This window comes from Gracilinanus agilis, chromosome 3 (assembly GCF_016433145.1).
Source record: "Gracilinanus agilis isolate LMUSP501 chromosome 3, AgileGrace, whole genome shotgun sequence".
In the NCBI taxonomy this organism is placed as follows: Eukaryota; Metazoa; Chordata; class Mammalia; order Didelphimorphia; family Didelphidae; genus Gracilinanus; species Gracilinanus agilis.
The window spans coordinates 75,296,783-75,319,216 of NC_058132.1; the positions used below are offsets into that span (position 1 = coordinate 75,296,783).

Consider the following 22,434-nt stretch of genomic DNA (forward strand, 5'->3'; position numbering starts at 1 on the left):
GAGGACTGCAAAGCGTGTAATGACCAAGAAGACGGAGCGTGGGAGGGAGACCTTGCTGTTCTGAGAAGCCTGGGAGGTAGGAGCAGAGAAGGCATTCTCATCAGTGAGGACATCTCTTGCAGTGCTGCCCAGGTCTCTCATGTCTGGGAGTATATCTTACTGTTTTCCATCTTCCCTGCTTTTGAATATCTCATGATTCCATACCAAAGGAATCAGGAAAAGAAGGAAAGTAAGCTATCTCCAGGCCCTTTAACTTGATCACAGTATTTAGGAGGAGCCTCAGAGAGATCTATTCCGGGTTGGACACTTTCAAAGGTAAGGTAATATGAGACCAGAGTGATTAAGTGAATTCATCTAACAAGGAGAACAGTCAGGATTTGAACCAGATTCTCTGACTCCAAACCCCAAGCTCTTCCTACTATACCAACAAGCTTGTCCAACACAGCAATATGCTCTCCCCTAGGAAATCCAATGAGGTGATAGGAGGACTTGATAAGGGGGTTCACTTCTTGTTTAGCTCTTCCCCAAACAAGTCCTGGCAGGAGAGAAGGAGATTCTGGCTGGAACCACATGAGGAAGTGGGTGAAACCAGGCTTTGGAGAAGTGCCCCAGGGTGGAGAGGTGTGACAAGGGCTGAGGTAGTTACCTGGGAAACACATTCACCACCAGGGTTGGGGGTGTGGGGTTTAGAGGAAGAGAATAGATGAGAACATGGAGATGGGCAACAGAGGTCCCCACCCTTTGCAAAGCAATCACCTCCTTCACGATGGCCCCGATGAGCCTTCGACCCAGTACCAAGGTGGTGACGGCCAGCACATTGAAGTCAATCAGATGGAAGTTCTGTGGGTACAGAAGCCTGATGGTCATAAAGGGCAGTGCCTGTAGTCCTCCTCCCCACCCCCTAACTCCCATTTACAAAATTTGTTTAAGGCTTGCAAGATGCTTCCCTCCCAAGCACCCTTAACATAGGTACTATATCCACTTTGCTCTAGGGGTAAAATCATAGAAAAAGTTCTACAGCCAGAAAGATCTAAGCAATTATCAAGGTTATTTCCCTCATTTTATTTTTAAAATTTAATTTAAATTTTTAAAAAATCCTTGCTTCTGTCTTAGAGTTAATACCAAGTATGGTTCCTAGGCAAGAGAGGTAAGGGCTAGGCAACTGGGGTAAAGTGACTTACCCAGGGTCACATAGCTAATAAGTGTCTAAGGTCAGATTTGAACCCAGGAACTATTATCATCTCTAGGCCTGGCACTCTATACCTGCCCTCATTTTATAAAAGGTGAATTTGATACCCAGACTCCCCATGCCAAAGATCATATGACAAATCAATGTAGAGAAGGGAACCTAAAACCTAGTCTAGGGTCAACTCCCTACACAGGTTCTGTGTCAGTGAGCTACATGGAATGTCAGCTGAAATGGCTCTTGGGGATCATTTTGTCCAAGTCTTTCATTTTTCAGAGGAGGATACTGAGGTAGGGCAACAGTATTAGCCTTCAGCTTGGAGTGAAGGAAGAATCACAGAACCAGAGAAGTGGGGACACTACAGTGTTTTGGTCCTCAAGAAGTTAGTTAAAAGCAGTGAGAGGGAATGCTGAAGCTCCAGGCAGGACACGAGAGGCAAGCAGGAACCTACCAGGGAGGTGTGTGATGGAGGGTGAGAAGGCGGGTACCACCATACGGTCTTATAGATGTTGATGTAGTGGACGAAGAGAGCCACAAGGTGGCAGAAGAAGAGCTGCAGTTCAAACAGGATGCTTGGCTGGACAGGCAGCTCTGGGATCTTGCAATGCCTCAGGGGGATCACTGTCTGAGTAGCCAGCGGAGGACTGGAGAGGCCTGTGCCTGAGCTGCTCCTGAGGGGGGCAACATCAGGGAGGTATGACATAGGAGCCTTGGTCTTTGGAGAGAAGAACGGCAAGGGGGCCAATTGGGGGGAAGGCCAGGGGAAAAGTTATCCCTGTGTGGAGAGCAGCCCCAAAAGGCTGCACAGGGAAGGAAGGAAGGAAATAAGTATCTAGTAAGTGCTTACTACATGCCAGACACCTTACAAATATTTCTTTTCATCCTCACAACAACCCTGGTAGGAACTGAGGCAGAGAGCAAATAAGTGATTTTTCTCAGCATCACAAAGCATAAGTGACTAAAGTCAGATATGAATGGAGGTTTTCCTGATTTCAGGACCAGGGCTCTCTCCACTATGCTCCCTAGTTGCTCAGATATGGATGAGGGCCTTCTATGTGAAATCAGGTCTTGACTTGTCTTTAGAGCTAGAGATCCATAATCTAACTGTTGTCTCCACATTTATTTCCCACCGGCACTTGATATTCAACATGTCTAAAAAGGTCTTTATCCTGAAACTTACTCGTCCTTCTGGCTTTTCTATTTGTAATATGATTATTCATTCATCTAGTCCCATACATTCAAAACCTTAGGGTTACATCTCACTTTGCTCCCTCCCCTCCTCTATCAAATCAGGTTCCAAATCTTTTCAAATCTACTTCCACATGTTTCACATCCATCTCCTGCCCCTATTCATTCTTCTGCCACTCTACTTATAGGTCCTTTATAAGAGTGCCTAGCACACTATAAGTATTTAACAAATATTTATTGATTATGACCACCCACCCACCCAGGAGGCTTGCAATGGAATCCTTAGTCTTACCACTGGCACAATAAGTTTTCTTATAGACACCTCTGGCCAGATCATTCCTGCTGAAAACCCTGTGGTGAGCCCCTTATCTTCTACCCAGTGAAGTCCGAACTCCTGGCCCCTCCACAATACAGCACCTCTACTTTTCTTGGCCTTATATTTAATCCCCTCCAGGGGTACATAAGTCATGATATATAAACAAATGATCATTATTCACACCCTCAAAACTCCATGTTTTCACTCTTTTGTTCTGAGCCTCTTTGGTTGGAACATGCTCCTTTTCTCTCTCTTTTTTAAACCCATACTTTCTGTCTGGAATGGATACTAAGCATCGATTCTAAGATAGAAGAGCAGTAAGGGCTAGTCAGATGGAGTCGGGTGACTTGTCCAGGATCACACAGCTAGGAATTACCTGAGGCCAAACTTGAAACAGCTCCTCCAGACTCTAGGCCTGACTCTCTATCCACTGTGCTACCCTAGCTGCCTTATTCCTTCTTCCCCTTACCATGTACTGAATTCCTACTGATGCTTTAAAATCCAATTCAAACATACCTCCTCCAGTAAATATTCTATGATTCTACTGGCAAGGATCATCTCCACCTCTTTAATGCCCTTAACATGTTATCCCATATGCTATGAGCTTCTTCAAAAGCAGTGAATTTGACCTTTAGCTTTCTGCCTCTCTCATAGTCTTACTTGGTCTGAGCAGCAGATGATTAATAAGTGTCTGCTGAATGAATGAATGTTTGCTAAAGTAGCCACTTAGGGTAGTTCCTCCCAGAGGCCATTGGAGGACTGTTTCAAGGCCTTGGTCTACCAGACTCTATGTACCAAGTGAGAGAAAGGAGAGGTTGCCAAAAACCGCCCATCTTACAGAAACAATATATCAAATGAGATGATCACTGTAAAGTATTTGGCGCAATATAATAATGTTATATATATATATATATATATATATATATATATATATATATATATAAAACACACACACATATATAAAACTGTTAGTTATAATTATCTGAAGGATGAGAATAGTTCCTTCCTAGGGCGGGCCCTGGGGATCAGGGGGAACCACTTCGCCCCTTGGACCCCCAATATCTCACAGTCCCGGGGCGACCCCAGAGGGGTGGCTCACCTAGCCCTGGAGCGGACGCCCGTGACCGAAGAACTGGAGGCGTGCCCAGGTCCGCCACTCGGACCCGTCTCACAGAGTGGGTTTCGGCAGTAGGACGTCCTGTTGGGGCCTCTCCGTCCTCCTGTGCCCCCAAACACAGGGGAGAAGCATGAGTCACCGCGGAGAGGCGCCCGGAAAGTACCGGTGGGCCCCCACCGAGGGACAGTCTAGGGAGTAGCCCCGCCCCTCATCGAGGCCCCGCCCTACCCGGAGGCCAGCCTACCTCCTTTTGCCTCTGGGACTACAGTGGCTCCGCCCCCACCGCACCGCTCCCATTCTAGGCCCCGCCCACTCCCTGTCTCTCCACCCCCAGAAAGGAGGCGGGAGCCCCCCTCCCTTCTTTCCCCACCCCTCCCCTTTTCTTTCCTCTCCCGACACCCGGCGCGAGACTCTGGTCTGAGGAGGGCGGTGGTTCGGTGTTCCAATTACCCAGGGTCCACATCTCCGCTCAGGCCAGCCCCAGCTTAGCCTAACCCAGCCCGGTCCATCGCACCCCGGTTCGGCTTCACTCACCCATCTCCTCCCCCGGCGCTCCCCTCGCCGCCGCCGCCGCCGCCGCCGCCGCTCTTGCGGACAATATGTCGGCGGCGACGGCGGCCGGGAGGGGACAAACCACCGCAACCCCGTGCCTGGGCCTAAGGCGCGCGCTCAGGCCCAGAGCGGATGCCTCATTTGCATAGCAAGGAGGGAGGGAGGAGAGGCGGAGGCGCGCCTTAAAGGGGCCGCTGCATGGCTGGCAGGTGTCCTTTTCTTTCCTTTCCCTCCATACATGCCTCAAAGGCAGAGTTCTTTAGCGACCATCTAGTCCAATCTTCTTCTTTTACAAAGGATCAAACAAGTCTGTCCTCGAGTTCCTGTCTCACACCCCGTGTGACCTAGACAGTCTTCCCCTTCCTCCCCCCCCTCCCCGCCCCCCGCCTCAATTTCTCCTGTCTGAAAACCTAGGCCCTAGCTAGGGTGTTGGTCTCTAGATGCAGACAATCTAAATACGCTATCAGCTCTAAATCTAACGTTCTGAGAGATGGTGCCCAAGGTCACATGGAAAGGTACTGGCTGAGAGGACTAGAATCTAGATCTTCTGCCTCCCAGGCTTAAGTTCGTGCCACTGCTTCACCTTCTCTAAGGTTCTGCATTGTCATTCTAAAAAGGGGATTCCCCACTCCTTCCCTTCCCTCATCATTAGGGAATGGGGTCTAAGCTTTTGGATCCAGCTCTCGGGAACTTGGGGTTTAAATTTTTTTATTACCTCAACGTAATTGGAAAGTTTCCTTTGTAATTTTATGTATTTTATTTTATGCATTTAAAAACATCGTTATAAGAAGGAGGTCCTTAGCTTTCACCAGATTGCCAGAGGCGGTGCAGAACACAAAAAAGGCTAAGAACTCCTCTGACCTAAGAGGACTTTAGATGGTCTCAGAGGTCATCTAGCCCAAGAAATCTACAGCAGTCCCAACAGATCCAGCCTTTGTTTGAATACCTCCAGTGAAAGGGAACTCCTATCTTATGAGGTACCATATTTCCTGGTTGCACAATTGTTTGTTACCTTTGAGTCTCCTTTAAAGTCACTAATTAATGTCTGCCTCCACTTTTATGTCAGAAGTCTTCTCCATTCCAAATGAAACATGCATACAATGTTCCTTCAACTAAGGGTGGAAGGTTTCTCCTCATCACCCGGATCACCTTTCTCTGGATACATTGGGCTTTTCCCAATGCCCTTCTTTGAATATGGCACTCAGAATGGGGCCCAGTGTTCCAGATGTTCTTCAACATGACACCAAAAAAAGCAGCCCAAGCACCATAAAATGATACCCTGGGGGCTGTCAGAACACCTACATACCTAACCTACAGTTAGCATCTGTAGTGATGCTTCTCTAATGCCATTTTTCTTTTGTTCCTCAGCCCCTTCCCCAGCATTGTCTGGGGCAGTAAGACTTACCTCTCCCTTCTTGGGAAATCACATCCCTAGGTCTCCTGGGAAGTACCAGTGGGGAGAAGTGACCAGTCACCTAGCCACCCAGCCACCAGGGTCATAGGAAGAGGACTATGACCTCAACTTTGCTTCCCTTCAGGATTTCCCTTAGGAAGAATCCCAGAGAGGCAAAGCCAAAAATTTTAAAACCCCAAGTTCTTGAGAGCCCAGGTTAAGAGGCCCAGTTCAAAGCCTCAGATCCCATTCCCTACTGATGGGGGAAGAGAAAGTGTGTGTGAGAAGTTAATGTTCAAGCTCTCAACTCTAGGAGCTATCCTTCAAAGTAAGATATGCCAGCTGCATATGTGGCACTTGAGGCCCAAGCTCCCCGACTAGACAGTTAGGGCTGGGGCCATTTAGGAGGAGGAGAATGTTGGGGTTTGGGAAGAGACCTTAGATATCATCTCTGCTGACTCTCTTGTCATATAGAGGCTGAGGCAGCAATTCATTCAGGGACACACAGGGAATAGAGGATAGAGTTGGGCCTCAGGTTTCTGACCCCAAGTTTGGGGATTTTCATTCATCCTCTTCTCAGAATCAAGGATAGAAGAGAGCAAGAGACCTGGTCCTTGATACTGCCCAAGAGTGCTTTGGAGGAGGTCCAAAGGGATGCCAGGGGTCTCCTCTTGGCATAAAGAATTGTCCCCATGCCAGGCCGCTTATATTTTTCTTCAAACACCTTACCACATATACAACCTGCTCATTACCAGCCACCTTCAATGGCTCTGGGTTTCTTCATCTTTGTCTCTCAGGGGCTCCTTAGATCTAGATCCCAAGCCAAGGCAAAGGAGTTGGGAAGCAAAAAGGCCATTCCAGGAATGCCCAGTAGTCTGGTTTGGTTACAATAGAAAGTATAATAATGATTGGAGTAGGTCTTAAGATTCATCTAGCAGCCTGTGTAAGAAGGATTGGCTGGAGAAGAGTCTGGAATTCAATCTCTCTTGGGAACTATTACAAAGCCAATAGCCTAACTAGTTTTTCCTGCCCCTAGTCTCTCTGCTTCTCACAACAATTCCTCTTATACACAGATCTGATTCTTTATTGCTCTAAAATCTTCAGGTGCTCCCCCTTGCTCACAGGTCTAAGTAGTCTGACATTCAAGCATGTCTGCAATCTGCCTTGACATCTTTTTGCACCTTATCTCCCATGACTCTACTTTTCACATTCTGTGCTCCAGTCAAACAGGACTGTTCTCAGTGTCTTGTACTCATCTTTTGAAGGATTATTATTAAAGGTCACCTGGATCTTTCTTGTCTTTCCACATGCCTTCAGATTTGGAATTTACTAGACCCAGTTTATCTACTGGAATCCTTCCTCATGAAACACATCACTTCTTCCAATAAGTCTCCTCTGAGCCTCCCCAATTAGAAGTGATCCTTCCCTTTTGGGATGTCTTATGCCACTCTGATCTTTCTGATATACTTGACAACACTCTAATGTAGTTGGACACAATGAAAAACAAATGTTATAACTGGCCTGGATCATAGAGATAATCCAACCCAATGAGGTAAGTGGCTCATCTTATTTTGGGGTTTGAATTCGGGTCTCTTGACTCCCACTGTACTACCCTTCCCCTTATAGCACCTAGCCTTATTTGGAAGATTAGAAACTACTTGAGGACAATAAGCATTTAAGCAATTACTGTGTGCAAAGCATGGTACTGGGCCCTGGGGATACACAGTGACAAAATTAATAGTTCTTACCCTCAAAGAGCTTATATCTACTAGCTGATAAAAGATGCAAATATTAAAATATATTAAATGTTAATACAAAGTAATTTTTAGGTGGAGATTACCATAGATAATGTGTTTAATTGAACTGAAGTGAGGAGGTCGTAGCCCAAGAGGAGGACTAAGAAAAAGGTGATGACATGCGGTAGTGATAGGGTACAAAACTGTGAGATTTCTGCAGAATCTTTTCTTGTTCAGTCGTATTGGACTCTGTGACCCTATTCAGGGTCATCTTGGCAAAGATACTGGGAATGATTTGCCATTTCCTTCTCCAGCTCATTTTATAGATGAGAAAACCGAGGCAAACAGGGTTAAGTGACTTACCCAGGCCAAATTTCAACCCAGAGGAATCTTCCTGACTCCAGGCACCACTTAGCTGCCCATGTAGAATCCACAGGATGTGATCATTAAGTGCATGAGGAGGGAGGGGAATAGATGGACCCTACTGCTGTTTATAGAAGCATCTCTTCTCCCTTCAGAGGACCTCGAGTTCTCATGTTTGTCCAACTTCGTGTAGAGCACAGGCTGGCCACCAGAGGGCAGTGAGTAGCCAGAAATTGTCCCCACTGGCCCCACCCCTTCATGCCCATCGTGTCCTCTTACTCCAGTGCTTCCTTTGCCTGCCAGGATGCTAAAGAAAAGGCACGGCTTCTTGGGGTGTTGGCTCACTGGCTCTGTCTTCCAACAAGCCAGACTTACCTTCTGCCCACATCCAATAACAGTTGAGACAACTCAGATCTCCATGGAGGACAGGGAGGGGAGCTGGGCTCAAGATTGGCTGATATCTATGGCCAGATAGGAAGGGTCCCTGGAAGCAGGGAAGGATGCCCTTGGGGGCGTATCATCATTTATTATTTTCCCCAGAAAGGCCCAAGGTGGAAAAACTCCTAGCAGACCCAGGGCCCTGGAAGAACTTGGGCTTGAGTAGAGAAAACTCTGGAGAAGGCCCAGAGCCCAAGGGAGGGAAGCAGGCCCAAAGGCAAGACGCAGCTCGCTGTGCAGTCGGAGTGTTCTCTAGTCAAACACCCTTCCCACACCAACCCTGGAGGGCCGAGTGTAATGCCTGGGGAAGCATGACGGAATCTGGGGCCCAGGTCCTCTGTGCCTGGGCCTCTTCCCGCTTCCTCACCTGCCTCTGCTGGACCTTCCTAAGGAATCCAGTTTAAGTGAGGAAGGCTGGAAAAAAGGGAGTTCCCGACTTCCTCGGTGTGGGAGAAGTCCCCACTCACAATGCTGGTAAATAGGGATGCCCCACACTCATCTGTGACCCGACTCTGCAGCGAGGACGTGTCAGAGACAACTGACCCCAGGCCTTCCCAAATCCTAGGCCGGCTGGCCCAGGCACACTGCCCGTGCTGGGGTTAGAAGTTAAGCCTGAGACTGCTCATTCCTCCTTCCTCACCACCACAGCTGGTCCCAGCTTTGGCAATCCCAGATGCTTTGGGGCCCTGAGGGGGCCAAGCAACAAGCAACAGTGGCAGGAAGAAGCAGGCTTGGGGCCAAACCTGTTCCCAGAGTAATGCCCGCCTCCCAGGCCCCTGTCCCAGAGGGCTGGCCCACCTGCAAAAACAAGACTGGGGGGTGCTCCCTGGTGGGGAGGGAGCTGCCATCCCACTTCTGGGCCCAGGACCACAGGCAGCTGGGAAGGAGCTTGCCCCCTCCCCCACCGGCTCATCACCCTGGCAACGCCCTGAGAAAGCCTGAGCTGAAATATTTATGGCTCCGCAACATCCCGACTCACTCATGCAGCAACAGAGAGGAGAGGGGGTGTGGAAGAGGCAGCCAGCTCCTCCGGGTCCCTCTTGTCCCCAGTGGTTAAAGGGGTCCATTAATGCATAGGGAGGGGCCTCCGAAGCCCTGCTGCCCAGCTCTGGGATGTTGCTCATGTTCCAGGGGATCCAGGGACAGGCTTGGGCTATGCCCAGAACATGCAGACCCTAGCAGCAGCCCAGAAAGGGCCCAGACGAGCCAGAGAGGCTTATTTACTGTCATTATTCATTTTCCTCATCTATGACTCGGGGCTACTGAGGCTTTCAGTGCCTCTTCCAAGGCTGTATGGATAAGTCTTAAGAAAAATGGGATTCATCATAGGATTAAAGTGGGGAATGTAAATTGGGGGCAGCCACAGGGCTCAGTGGATAGTCAGGCCTGGATTCAAATCTCACCCCAGACATTTCCTAGCTGGGTGACCCTGGGCAAGTCACTCAATCTCATTTGCCGAGCTCTTCTGTCTTAAGAGTTGTTACTAAGACAGGAAGGGCTTAAAAAAAAAAAAAAAGGTAAATCATTTGAAAGGAAAGGCTGTTAGGTTTTTTGTCTGTATTCTAGCTCCAAGGTTGGCACAAAACAGATGTTTAATAAACCCGTGAATGAAAGGAGGAACCCATTCTGAAACTCAATTCCTTTTGTAAAATGGAGATACTTGAATTTCCATCTCATAGGGATATTTGTAGGAAAACTCTCCATAAACCCTTTCATAAGACTGCCACATAATGGGGAATGACCATAAGGAGTGGCCAACAGATCCCTGGCCCACAGGGGTGAAGGATAACCATCTTCCCAGCCTATCACGAGGTGAAATTCTTCTAGTGTCAACCATCTCCCCTCCATTTCTAGAGGCCAAGTTGTAACCAGATCTCTCTGCAACCAAATTCCCACCTGCTAAGGGAGCTGGCACAGGCCCCAGGGCCTCTTCTATAAGGGGAGCTCTGGGCCCCACAGAGAGGGGAGAAGGGAGGCTAGGGAGAAGGCTTGGGCCAAGCCTCCAGGGCTGGCCTGGGGAACCAGGCTCAAACCGTGAGGATGGCAAGTTTAACAGTGAATTCATTCTAGAATGGCCAGTCAACTCTAGGAAACCATGAAGTCCAATGCTAGTAGAAAAAGCAGATGATAGCCCCTCGCAGGTTCAAGAGCTAAAGGATCCCTTAGAGATCATGACACAAATGGGTGATTTATCCAAGGTCATTCATTTTTGGAACTAGGGTTCCAAACCTGGTCTTCACGTTTTCTAAATCCAATGCTACTACCTAGTCTCGATGGGACCTCCTCACAGCTACAAAGGACTTCCCTACCTCAAGTAAAATGATACTCTTCCATGAACTCAGTAGGCCTTGATTCCATCGGTGAACCACCTTCTGATTTGTAAAAATTTCTGCTTTTTAATTATACCTTTTCTATGGCATTTAATGCTATTTGTATATCATACTACAAACTTAATGGAATCTCTTCCCAGTAGACAGACAGCACAGGGCCTGGTTAAATCTCATTTTTATATTGTATTGTTTTTTTGTTTAACTTTTACCTTCTTAGTACCAATTCTGAAACAGAAGGGTGGCAAAGGCTAGGCAATGGGGATTAAGTGACTTGCCCAGGATGGCACAGCTAGGAAGTATCTGAGGCCAGATTTAAAGCCAGGGCCTCCTGACTCCAGGCCTGGTGCTGTTTACTGTGCTACCCAGCTGCCCCCCATTTTTATAGTTTTTAAAGTTTATAGTGCTACTACCATAACATCGTGTTGCTTTCTAATACAATTAGCACTCTAAGCATGGTAGAAAAAGGACTGACTTTGGGGTCCGGGCCTAGGCTTCTAATCCCTGCCATGCTAATTCTGAAGGCAAGTCCCAAACCTCCCTGGGCTTACAAGATCATAGATTTCAAGCTAGAAAAGGCCTCAGGGTGTCTAGTCCCATGGGCTCCATTTAAAGATAAAGAAAGCAAGAGGCCCAAGAGATATTGTGGGACTTACCTAAGGTCACCTAAATAGTAGGGAGCCATGTGAGGCTTGTTTTTTAATCCTGTCAAATGGGATTAAATAATAATTAATGGGGGGGAGGGGGCAGGGGGGAATAGATTGGATATTCTTCCCCCTCCTGTTAAGGCATCTTTCAATCTCATTTTTTTAAAACTCTTACCTTCCGTCTTGGCGTCAATACTATGTATTGGCTCCAAGGCTATGTATTGGCTCCAAGGCAGAAGAGTAGTAAGGGCTAGGCAATGGGGGTCAAGTGACTTGTCCAGGGTCACACAGCTAGGAAGTGTCTGAGGTCACATTTGAACCTAAGACCTCCCATCTCTAGGCCTGGCTCTCAATCCACTGAGCTACCCAGCTGCCCCCTTGATCCCATTCTTTAGACTTTCAGGGCCACAAACTAGATGCCCAGGCCCCCCAACTTGGGCTTACCCTACACAGCCAGCCTTCTTTCCAACCCCATGGGGACAGGCCTACGTGTACATACATAACACTGTATGTGTATACCCAGGCTGCTGCTGACATATTATATACCACTGCCAAAAGGATCAGCCCTCCTGGGTCAAGGAAGATGAATGTGGAAACCCAAAAGGCTCATAGCAGTGTGGCAGACTGGAAAGAGGGAGAGATTGAGAAACATAAAGCTTGGGTTCAAATTCATCCTTTGGTACTTATTTGTGGGACACTGGGCAATTTATTGAATTTTCCTATCTATAAAATGGGTGGATTGAAACAGCTCTCTGAAGTCAGAAAATTATAATCTGGACCCTGAAGGGACCTCAGAGATCACCACCTGGTCTAAACCCTCATTTCACAGATTAGGAAACAGGTTCAAGGGAAGTGACTTGCCCACGGTCACAAGGCTAATAGTTTCTAAATCCCTTCTAACTCTGAATCCTATAATTTAAGCTAAGCAAAGTGGGATCGAAGTCCTTTCCTGAAGCCCAAAGGAAAGCTGTGAAGGAGGCTGGTTTCCCCTCGGCAATGCCTAGAGGCTGGATGAACATGGAGAAGAGACGTGTGGCAGGACCAGCATGGTTTATTCGACATTCGGAAGCCTCAGAGGCAGTGCTGATTACACTGGGACCCCCACTGGGACGGCTCATTCTCTCCTCCTGGCAGCTTTCTGGGGAAAAATGCTCCCATGCAATGGGTCCTCAACACTGATTCTGGCCCAAGCCCTAACGACTCCAGGGGCGATCTGACCGACGTCTAGGAGGGGATGCAGGCTAGGAGGGGTTCCAGGCTCGGGCATTTCAGGCGCCACCGGCCAAAGGCGGCTCCCCTCTCCTCGGTTGTGCTCGGCTGGGCCTGGCGAGTGGGAGGGCGGGCTGTTCTAGATCTGGCCGTGCAGCAGCACCTGGCGTTCTCCTACTCCCCAAGAAGGGACTTTGCTTCCTGCCAACACACAAGACAAGAAATCGGTGAAAACATCTGTTTCCCCCACATCAGCTCAGCAGGAACCAGAAGTCACTCATTTCAGTCCAGAACAAGCCTTTACACACCCCAGGTGCCGGGTGAGTTTGTTATCATGCCAATAGCGGGTCTCACTGCCCTGGCACCTTTTACAAGCCCTACGGAGCACAGGTATCGCCACCTCCAACTTACAGATGAAGAAACAGCTTGGCCAAAAGGACCTGGCACAGGTGCTGTCATACAGACCAGGTTTCCCAGATCCAGGTCCGGCATTCTTTCCACTCCCTTCTCAGTCTTTTTTTTTAAAACTCTTCAGAAAAGTGGCAAGGGCTAGGCAATGGGGCTGTGACTTGTGAGGGTCACAGCTTGGAAGTGTCTGAGGCCAGATTTGAATCCAGGACCTCTCTGGGCCTGGCTTTCTGTCCAAAGAGCTCCTACCTCCCCAGACTTCACACCTTAATCCCTTTTCCATATCCTCTCCAATCCAGTGACCTCGGCCTCCTTGTTCCATGCACATAATACTCCCATCTCCCAGTGTGGGCATTTTCCCTGGCTCTCCCTCGTGGCTTCCCTTGGGGGTTGGCTCTTCCCAGGCCTCCTTCACGACGAGGTCATCTCCGCCTGATGCTGCAGACATCTTCTTGGTACAAGGCGCTTTGGTGCGCCACTCTCAGAGGACCAGGGCCATTTCTGCCTTTCTTTTGTAACTCCAGGGCTGTGTGTGGCAGATTAGATACTCCTAATAGTTTCTTTGGGCACCCCACACTTCATGCTGACTACTGATTGGTATCAGACATGCCAATCTATCAGAGAAGGGTTCTTCTGACTTCACAGCCACCTTTTAGGGTTGGGTGGCAACAGAGGCAGGAGAAAGGAGGGCGCTGGGGTTTGTAAGGAGCTATTTCCCACCAGGCCTCCCAAACCGTCTGTCTTTTCTAGGCCTCTCCTACAGAGAAGTAGCCTCAAGCTCAGGAAATGGCAGTACTAGATTTGGCAATGTAAGAATTGGCCCTCCTACTTTTTACTTGGGGCTTTAAACATCCATTTTGCCATCTGTAAAATGCAGGACTAGTTGTCCTTTTCTAGGAATCAAGGAAGAAATCCAGTCTGAGCCTGAAGAATACTAATTTGTCCTGAGTCACCTACGTGGCAAATGTTCCAGTTCAGATTCCAAACCAGGTTGTTTTTCCATCCCACTGTACTATTGCCTTATCATAAAAAATAAAAAAAACAAAACCTGTATCTTGTGTCTCAGTTATTGATTCTAACTCAGAATAGCAAGAGCTAGGCAATGGGAATTCGGTGACTTGTCCAGGAAGTGTCTGAGGCCACATTTGAAGCCAGGTCCTCCTAGGTCTGGTGCTTGATAGCTGCCCCATGAAACTCAAGTCAACTTTTGAGCCCCAGTTTCACTGGAAGGGGAAACAGCTTAGGTAATACAGTGGATAGAGGCCTCAACCCACAATCAGGAAGACTTGAGATCGAATATGACTTCAGAAAGTTACTAGCTGTGTCCCTGGCCAAGTTAAGATGTTGACAGGCAGGTATGCACCCTGGAGAGTGGCAAAACCATTCCACGCACAGATAGGTAGTAGGAACTGGAGGGGATGGAGTTGAATGTGTATTCAGCTTGGAGAAGACATAGTTTGAGTCATGATTGTCTTCAGTATCTGAATGGCTATGTTACACAGAATCTGTTCTCTTTGACCCTCGTGTTTAGAACGAGTAAAAGTTGTAAGCATTTTAGCTCAATAAGACAATTAGCGTTGCCCAACCATGAAACAGATTATCCTGGGAAGTGGCAAGTGCCTTGTCATGGGACATGTTTAACCAGGGACCATCTGTTAAGAATATAACAGAGGGGGATTGATTTCAGCCTGGAAAAAGACAACTGGGCTATTTCAAAGATCTTTTGGAGACACTTTCGATTTTTGACATTGCAGGGTTTCCTGGCCCAGTAGACTGAACATGAGGCAGGGAGCTGGCCTGGTCAGTCACTATCACTATCCATCACAGCAGGAAAAAAAAAAAGTATCTTAAAAATCAAAAGCCAGAAGTCTCCTTCTGCAACCAGAAGATGCAGGGTTACATGCTCTACTAGTACTGACCTTTCTGTTAAAAGATCATCAGTGACTGCTTGAAACTCTGATTTACCACAGGCACACAGGCAGGTGAATCAGTCTGAGGAAATGCCTAGATATGGTGCAGGGCCACGTGGACATTTTGATTAGCTATCAAGCCCTGAAAGGCAGCCCACTCAGCGGTAAGTTTAATAAGACCCAGTAGGGCCCAATTAACTTGCACTTTGCAGCTGATCCCTCCCCCTTCCCTGTCTGCATGATGCCAACATGCCTGGAACAATGTGAGATGCTTCCAGCCCAGAGTCACTATTCTTGGAATTATCTTCTCCTCAGGCTCCTGCACACTGCAAGCCCACCCCCACTCCCCAATTACTCCCAAGGCTGAACACTCTCCTTCACAAGCAAGAGATTCCTGGTGTCCACAGAGCTATGACAAGCCAGGGATGGACTGAGACAGCTGAAAGCCTACAGCTGCTCTCTAACAGAAACCAGAGTTAACTTTTCTGAGAAAGAAAAAAAAAATCCCAAATGACAAGTTGGATACACCAGGGAAGAAAAGGGCAAAAATCTTTAAGTCCAGTTCAACTCAGCTTAGAATTAGATTTTGTGGGGAAAAGCCAGGACCCAATAGAATGAAAATACTTTCTAGGGGAGCCTTTCTCTTACTAGATGATGAAGCTTCAGCCTTTGGTGTTCTATACTAGCACACAGGAACACTAAGTGGATGAAGCCCTTGGCTGCAGCTCCGAGCCTAGGAAGCTATTGCCTAACAGAAGGATATTTGGACTTGACATTCAAACCTAACTACTTGGGAGCAAAAAGGATTGTGTTCCATTACACTGCCCCAACAAACAAACACTGGCTATCAGCTGGGCGGGAAATGGCCTTTTCAGTGGAAGTAGGATCTGGCACAAGCAGATTTACTAGATACCAGGTCCTTGTCTCCTGGGATGCCTGTGCTTTATTGAAGAAGCCACTGGGCTTAGAAAGCCCTGAACTCTTTCAGATTGGCTCCAGAAGAGCTAGCCTCCAGACAGGTAACCAACAGCACCAGGGAGCAGTAATAATGGCTCCAATCTGACCCACTTGTCAGCTGCTGAAGACAAGCTGCTCGGTATGAGTGCAAGGCCTTTAAATATTCATTACCTTCCCCATAGCTTGACACATAGGCTGTTAATTTGTCTAGGGCTGGAGGGAGTGAGGAGGAGGGAGGAGTGGCAACCCAGGCAGGAGAAAGGAGGGCTCAGAATTTGTAGGCAGACATTTCCCTCTGAAGAAGATTGTCTTTGAAGAGGCCAGGCCTGTTATCGTTCCATAGAAAACAAGAGGCAAGGCCCTTTAATGGGGCAGGCCTGTATGTGGCCACAGATGGGAATTTGTCTAAATCCCAAGGAGATCTGAGGAAGACAATGCCCCTTGATAATAGTACCCTCAGGAGCCTGGAGCAAAAGGCAGTCTTTGCCTGGGAGAAGGAAGCAAAGGGTAGGCCTAAAGGCTCTTACAAACAGAAGAAGAAATCTCCCGATATTTTCTAAATACTAGAAATAAATATGAAATCTTGTCCTTGGGTAAAAAGGGATGGAGTAGAGGGGAGGAAAATCCAAACTGTTTTGAGTACAGATAGGGGCAATGTGAGTAAATAACATTACTGTGAGAGAAAAAAAAAAGTGATGTTAGTGGATTATAAACTGAATCAATCGACAAGTATTTTATTAAAACACCTAATCTGTGCCAGGCAAGGTGGAGGTGGGATATAAATAACAAAAACAAAACAAACCCTCCTCACAATTGTTTCCACTCTAATGAGGCCACTGGGGGTAGCTCAAGTAGGCCAATCACATGGTCGGATCCACATTTAAAGAAAACTGCTTTACATCTGTGTGTAGGACAGACTGGAGGGGGGGGGGGAAGAGGCAGGGAAACCCCCACTGGGAGGGGGCCACAATGGTCCATTGGAGAGGTGAGGAGAGGCTCTGAGTACAGAGAAGGGGCAGGACTGGAGAGACACTGCAGAAATCAGGGAGTTGGCTGGATGGGTGAGGTGATGTGGAGACCAAGGAGCAAAGGACAATGCTAAGATGACTAATCAGGGCCACTGGAAGGAGTTGTGTCCCAGCCATCAGCCAGGTGGGAGAAGCAGAGGAAGGAACATCAGGCAAACCTAGAGACAGAGAGAGCACGTGGGTATGGGGGTGGAGCAGGGGACACGCAAAGAGGTCAGTAGTATCAAATGCAGTAGAAAGGTGAAAAGGATAAGGGCTGAGGAAAGACTGTTTGATTTGCCAACTGCTGGCAAATTTGGTAAAAAGTGTTGGTAAATTTGGGAAGAGGTTACAGTGGGACAGAAGGGTGGCGGTAAATTCTAAGCCAGGCCTACAGACTGGAAAGTCCTGGGTTCAATCTGGTCTCAGACACTTTCCAGCTGTGTGATCCTGGGCAAGTCACTTAACCCCCATTGCCTAACCCTTACTGCTCTTCTGCCTTGGAACCAATATTGACACAGTACTGATTCTAAGACAGAAGTCAAAGATTTAAAAAAGAAAAATGGGAAGGGACTTACTTGTACAAAAGTATTTACAGCTGCTCTTTTTGTGGTAGCAAAGGATTGGAAACTAAAGGGATGTCCCTCAATTGGGGAATGGCTAAATAAAATGTAGTTAGTATAAGATGATGATGGGAATACTATTGTGCTAGAAGAAATGATGAACAGGATATCAGAAAGACCTACATAACTGATGCAGAGTGGAATAAGCAGAACCAGGAATGTACATAGTAAAGCAATATTGTGGGATGATCAACTGTGATAGATTTAGCTACTCTCAGCAAAAAAAAAAGAAAAAAAAAAAGATCTGGGACAGTTCTGAAGGACTTATGACAAAGAATGCTATCCACCTCCAAAAAAAGAACTGTTGAAGTTGGAATGCAAATGAAAGCATACAATTTTTCACTTGTTTATTTGGATTTATGTTTGAGGGTTTTGGTTTTATAAGATTATTTACTTACAAAAACGAACAACATGGAAATATATTTTGTATGATAATACATATATAACCCAGATTGAATGGCTTGCCAGTTCTGGGAGGAGAAAGGAAGACAATTTGAATCAAATAACTCCCAAAGACTTATATGGAAATTTGTTATTACATGTAATTGGATAAAAAAAATATAAAATAAAAAATAAAATGTTGGGGAAAAAAAGAGTAGTTGCAGCTATGTGATGAGGCAAATGAATTAAAAGGGGAAAAAAAAGTTATGACAAGATAGCTAAAGAAGCTAAGAGCTCTTCAGCTGCATCAATAAGGAGTCAATAGTCCAACTGAAGTGGCAAGTTCTGGATGTTAACATTTTATGAAGGACAAAAACAAGCGGATGCATCAGGACCTACAGATGAGGAACCAGAAAAGATACTGGAAGAGAACTGCCTGAAAGCATCTGATGTTCAGCCTGGAGAAGAGAATGTTTGGGAAAAGAATATGGCATGATCTTCAAATCACGTCAGAGCTATCATGTGGAAAAAGGATCTCTTCTATGGGATCTAAAGGAGGAAGCAGCAATGATTTTATTATTTTGTTAAACCCTTACCTTCTGTTTTAGAGTCAATACTGGGTATTGGTTCTAAGGCAGAAGAGTGGTAAGGGCTAGGAAATGGGGATTAAGTGACTTGCCCAGGGTCACACAGTTAGGAAGTGTCTGAGGTCAAATTTGATCTCAGGACCCGACTCTCAATCCACTGAGCCACCCAGCTGCCCCCTAATGATTTTAAATTAGAGAGAGGAACCCTTTAGTGGGATATGAAGAAAAACTTCCCAATAATCACGAGGATCCAAAGGCTGGGGTGGGCTACCTAAAAAGATGTATTGAGGGCCTTATCTTTCAAGGGACTGTCTTCCAAAAGAGATGAGATGACCAAATGTCAAGGCCATCATAATAAGCTTCAGTAGTGTAGACACACCAAGTTAGGGTAAAAGCCAAAGAACACAATCTATTACATAATGAACACCAAAATATTACCAACAACCTGTTGCAAGGATTCTCCTTAAGTCCTTGTTTAAATTATAGGTGATTTTGTAGCTAAATTTCATCTCTTTGATGCCTAGCCCACTACCCTGAACTCAGCTGGTTTGTGAATTGGTCATGAATGATGGTAATTACTATTAAAAGATTCAAATTGGACTGAATGACCTCAAAGGTCCCTTTCAAGTGGAAGACTCTGAGGACAGAAGAAGAAAAAAGTTCTGAATTAATTTAGCAGAGATAAACTTCAATCAACAAATCCTCTCATAATAAAGTCCCATGCTCTCTCTAGGTGAAGGGCATTCCACCCCACCTCCCCACTGCCATGCCTGAAAGAGTGCTTCATACCATCCCACATTCAGGATTCTTTTGGGCTGGGATTCCGATACCATTCCCTTTAGCTGGGTTTTAAAGGCTCTAAACAGAACACTAAATATGCAAGAGAGATCATGTTTATGAAGCTCAGGTCAGAGATTCCCAGCCCATTCTAATAGTCAACTCTAAGCTAGAGTACGGGGGTTACCAAGTTCTGACCAGGCTCCTGATTGTTTCCATGTTTTCTGCTAGGTACCTCAAGTATAAGATGTTGAAGAAATTGATAGATGTGGGAAGTAATGTGGAAGTGGGGGCCAAGAAGCAAGAACACATTCTAATTAGATGGTAGGCAGAGTTGCTTAAAGGAAGGATGATTCAATCTGGAATTAGAAGGCTGTTTGAATCCTAGGCCCTAGAAGTTACTGGGTAAATCTGGGAAGTCCCTACCTATTTCTGAGTCTCAGAACCTGAGCAACAGAGACGGTTAGTCTAGATTACTTCCAGATCTACTGACTAACAAGAAGTACAGCAATCGACTATGCTCCTCAACTCACTTATTGTTACAAGTATTTTTTCTTTTTCAAGGTGGGAAGAGAAAATAAATGAATGTGAACTAAAAACAAAAGTAAAACAATCTAAGCAAAATCTTTGCCTGCATATATAGAAAATAAGATGTTTTCTAAAAAGGATTTTGTATTTGGAGATGCCAGATGACTTCTGAAATAGAGTTCTGGAGTGGGCAGGGAGATACAGTTCAATTCAGGAACTTTGAGATGGTAGAATTTTGAACTTTAACAATAACAATAATAGCATTTATATAGCATTTCAAGATTTGCAAGGCACTTTACCTGTTACCTCATATTTGATCTTCACAAAACTCTATGAGGGAGGTGCCATTATCATCCATATTTTACAGATGAATAAATAATGACAAAGAGGTTAAGTGATCTGTCCAGAGTCACACAGCTAGTATTAGAGGCCAGATTCAAATTCAGGTCTTCCTGACTCAAAAGTCTCACTCTGGATTAGCTTTGCATACTGAGCAGTGCACTCATGATCACACACACAGACACACATACCCCCTTTCCTTCTGTAATATTGGGTGAGACCTGGATATGATGAGCAAGGAAGTACTTGGAAGACTGACCTCAGAGAGGAATACAGTTAAAGCTGGAATGGAATGCTTGAGGACCACACCAATGTACTCTGCAATCAATGAAATTAGAACCTATGATAAGATCAGGCACAATACCATCTCTTTCCTATGAGAAGCTGTAGCTCCCCATAGACCCTGATCTTAGGGAAAGAATACTCGATTTTTCAATTAAAACCTCAATTTTGTTTCTGTAAAATCCTAACACCAGCAGGACCTCCCCTGCCTCCTGACTTTGAGGTGCACACTTTAGTTGAAGCAGCTGTCATCTAGCAGGGCTCAGTCGGGTTGTAGGCAGGAATGTGTAGGACAGCACTCTTCCCTCACTCTCAGGAGAGCTCAATATCTCCACTGTGCTGCTAGAGAGAGGTGCAGTGCACCATAGAGGATTCCTTCCAAAGTCACCCTGAAATCAGGGAAACCAGAAGGCCCATGCCCCTTCCCCCATCTAGGCTTTTTACATCTAAGAGACCTTTCTGCTGCTTTAGGCCAACAGATGAGGGTTTCATCCCCCACATTATACCCCAGTTCCTAGTGATATCAAAGGAACCCAGCCAATCAGGAGCTCCCAGCTAACAGCTCTGTTTGGGTGTATATGGGCTGGGATATAAAGAGCAGGCATTCAGATTTCCTGAGTGACAGCTGGCTGACATCCAGCCAGAAAGAAGAGGCACAAGGTTATAAAGGACAGGCTTAAGCCTAGAGTATTTGGAGATGAAAGCCATTGTGTTGTGGTTAAATGAAGCACTGGGTGTGGAGGTAAAGCTTTATAGTGGGAGACACAGCTTGGTACGTTCTCAGGGCTAACATCGAAGCCAAGTACCTGGGTATTTAACAGATATCTCAAATATGTTCCAACTGGAATTGTCCTGAATTCCTGAAACTCTGGGAGCCTTCAGAACTCTCTGAGGTATCACTTTCCTCAGTCGCTCAGGGTCAGAGCCTCTAAGTCATCCTAAGTCATGTCTCTCACTCCTCCCATCCAATCAAGTTACTAAATCATATCACCTCTACTTCCACGATAACCCACCCACTTCCTTCAAGCCCTGTCCCCCATCTTCCTGCCATGTTGCTATTGGTACAAGGCTTGCCCTCTGGCCAAGCTGTCCTAAGGTACAACCAAGTATCACCCCAGCCTTCCTCCCACCCCACCCGCTCTGGCCTCATCCCTGTTGTTCTGTGTCAAGAGTACAGCCCCTTTCATCTCTGCCTCTCAGACCCACGAGGATTGGGCTGGGTGTCCTCTCCTCTCTGTGACGCTAGCCTGATTCACCTTCTCAGAGGATCTCCGGCTTCCTCATCTGTTTACGCGGTGTTACCCTGAGCAGGCTAAGTAGCTTGAGTGCAGGGACTATTTCTCATTTTGTCTTTGCATCCCTAGTGACTAGCAGCAATGGCTTAAGGGAAAGGATAAAGATCCTAATCAAATGTGTGCTACTGGAGAGGTGGGCCAGCTACAGAATTACCCAACCAAGGGGTGGGCTGTCTTTGTTATTAGGAGGGACAAGGGATCTGAGCCCTGGAGTATCTGGGGATATACCTGGAGCTCCAGAACAAAGTCAGAGCCTGAATGGAGTAGGAAAGATTGCAGGATTTGGGGCCAGAGGATTAAGAATCAAGACTGAGAGTGCTGCCATGTGTTATGTATGAATAACCTTCAAGGAGGCATCTCACTTCCAGAGGTCTCAGTTTCCTTATATATAAAATAAACCTAAACAGCCTTACTCTGGAAACAAAATGAGTAACTCATTTCCAGGCTGAGATTTTTCACCCAAAGGTTGCTCTACAAAGACAGACTACAACTGAAATTCAGTCTTCCATTTAGGAGACTCCAAAACTGGGCTTTCCTAGAACTCCTGGGTCATTTGTGGAGTGCCTCTTTCTCCATAGGATTTCCCTGTCTTTTTAAAGTATCTTAACCTACTGTCTTAGAATCAGTTCCAAGTATTGGTTCCAAGGCAGAAGAGGGCTATATGGGCTAGACAACTGGGGCTAAGTGAGTTGCATAGGGTCACATAGCTATGAAGTGCCTGAGGCCACATTTGAACCCAGGACCTCCTGACTCCAGGCCTGGTGTTCTATCTATTGAGTCACCTAGCTGTCCTTAGGCCCTTTTTCAGAGAATTTTTGGGTCTTTCCAGAAGATGGCATATCTTAGTTCATCCAACCCTGGTTCCAAG

General features: G+C 46.5%; 2 protein-coding genes across 4 annotated transcripts in view; both read right to left on the minus strand.

The window, feature by feature from the left end:
* The window catches only part of TMEM39B (transmembrane protein 39B), a 22,532-nt gene extending 13,119 nt beyond the window's left edge, over positions 1-9,413 (minus strand). The window contains exons 1-7 of the mRNA XM_044668771.1: positions 9,269-9,413; positions 9,033-9,087; positions 4,342-4,457; positions 3,790-3,910; positions 1,638-1,857; positions 757-840; positions 7-69 (exon numbers count right to left, since the gene is read on the minus strand). Coding sequence (XP_044524706.1) covers positions 7-69; positions 757-840; positions 1,638-1,857; positions 3,790-3,910; positions 4,342-4,457; positions 9,033-9,087; positions 9,269-9,413 — 804 coding nt within the window. The remainder of the gene's footprint in view (positions 1-6; positions 70-756; positions 841-1,637; positions 1,858-3,789; positions 3,911-4,341; positions 4,458-9,032; positions 9,088-9,268) is intronic.
* A 2,881-nt stretch (positions 9,414-12,294) lies between these two features.
* KHDRBS1 (KH RNA binding domain containing, signal transduction associated 1) overlaps positions 12,295-22,434 on the minus strand; it is a 33,694-nt gene continuing 23,554 nt past the window's right edge. For all 3 annotated transcript variants that reach the window (XM_044668017.1, XM_044668015.1, XM_044668016.1), the window contains one exon: positions 12,295-12,673. The gene's annotated coding sequence lies outside the window, so the exon portion shown is untranslated. The remainder of the gene's footprint in view (positions 12,674-22,434) is intronic.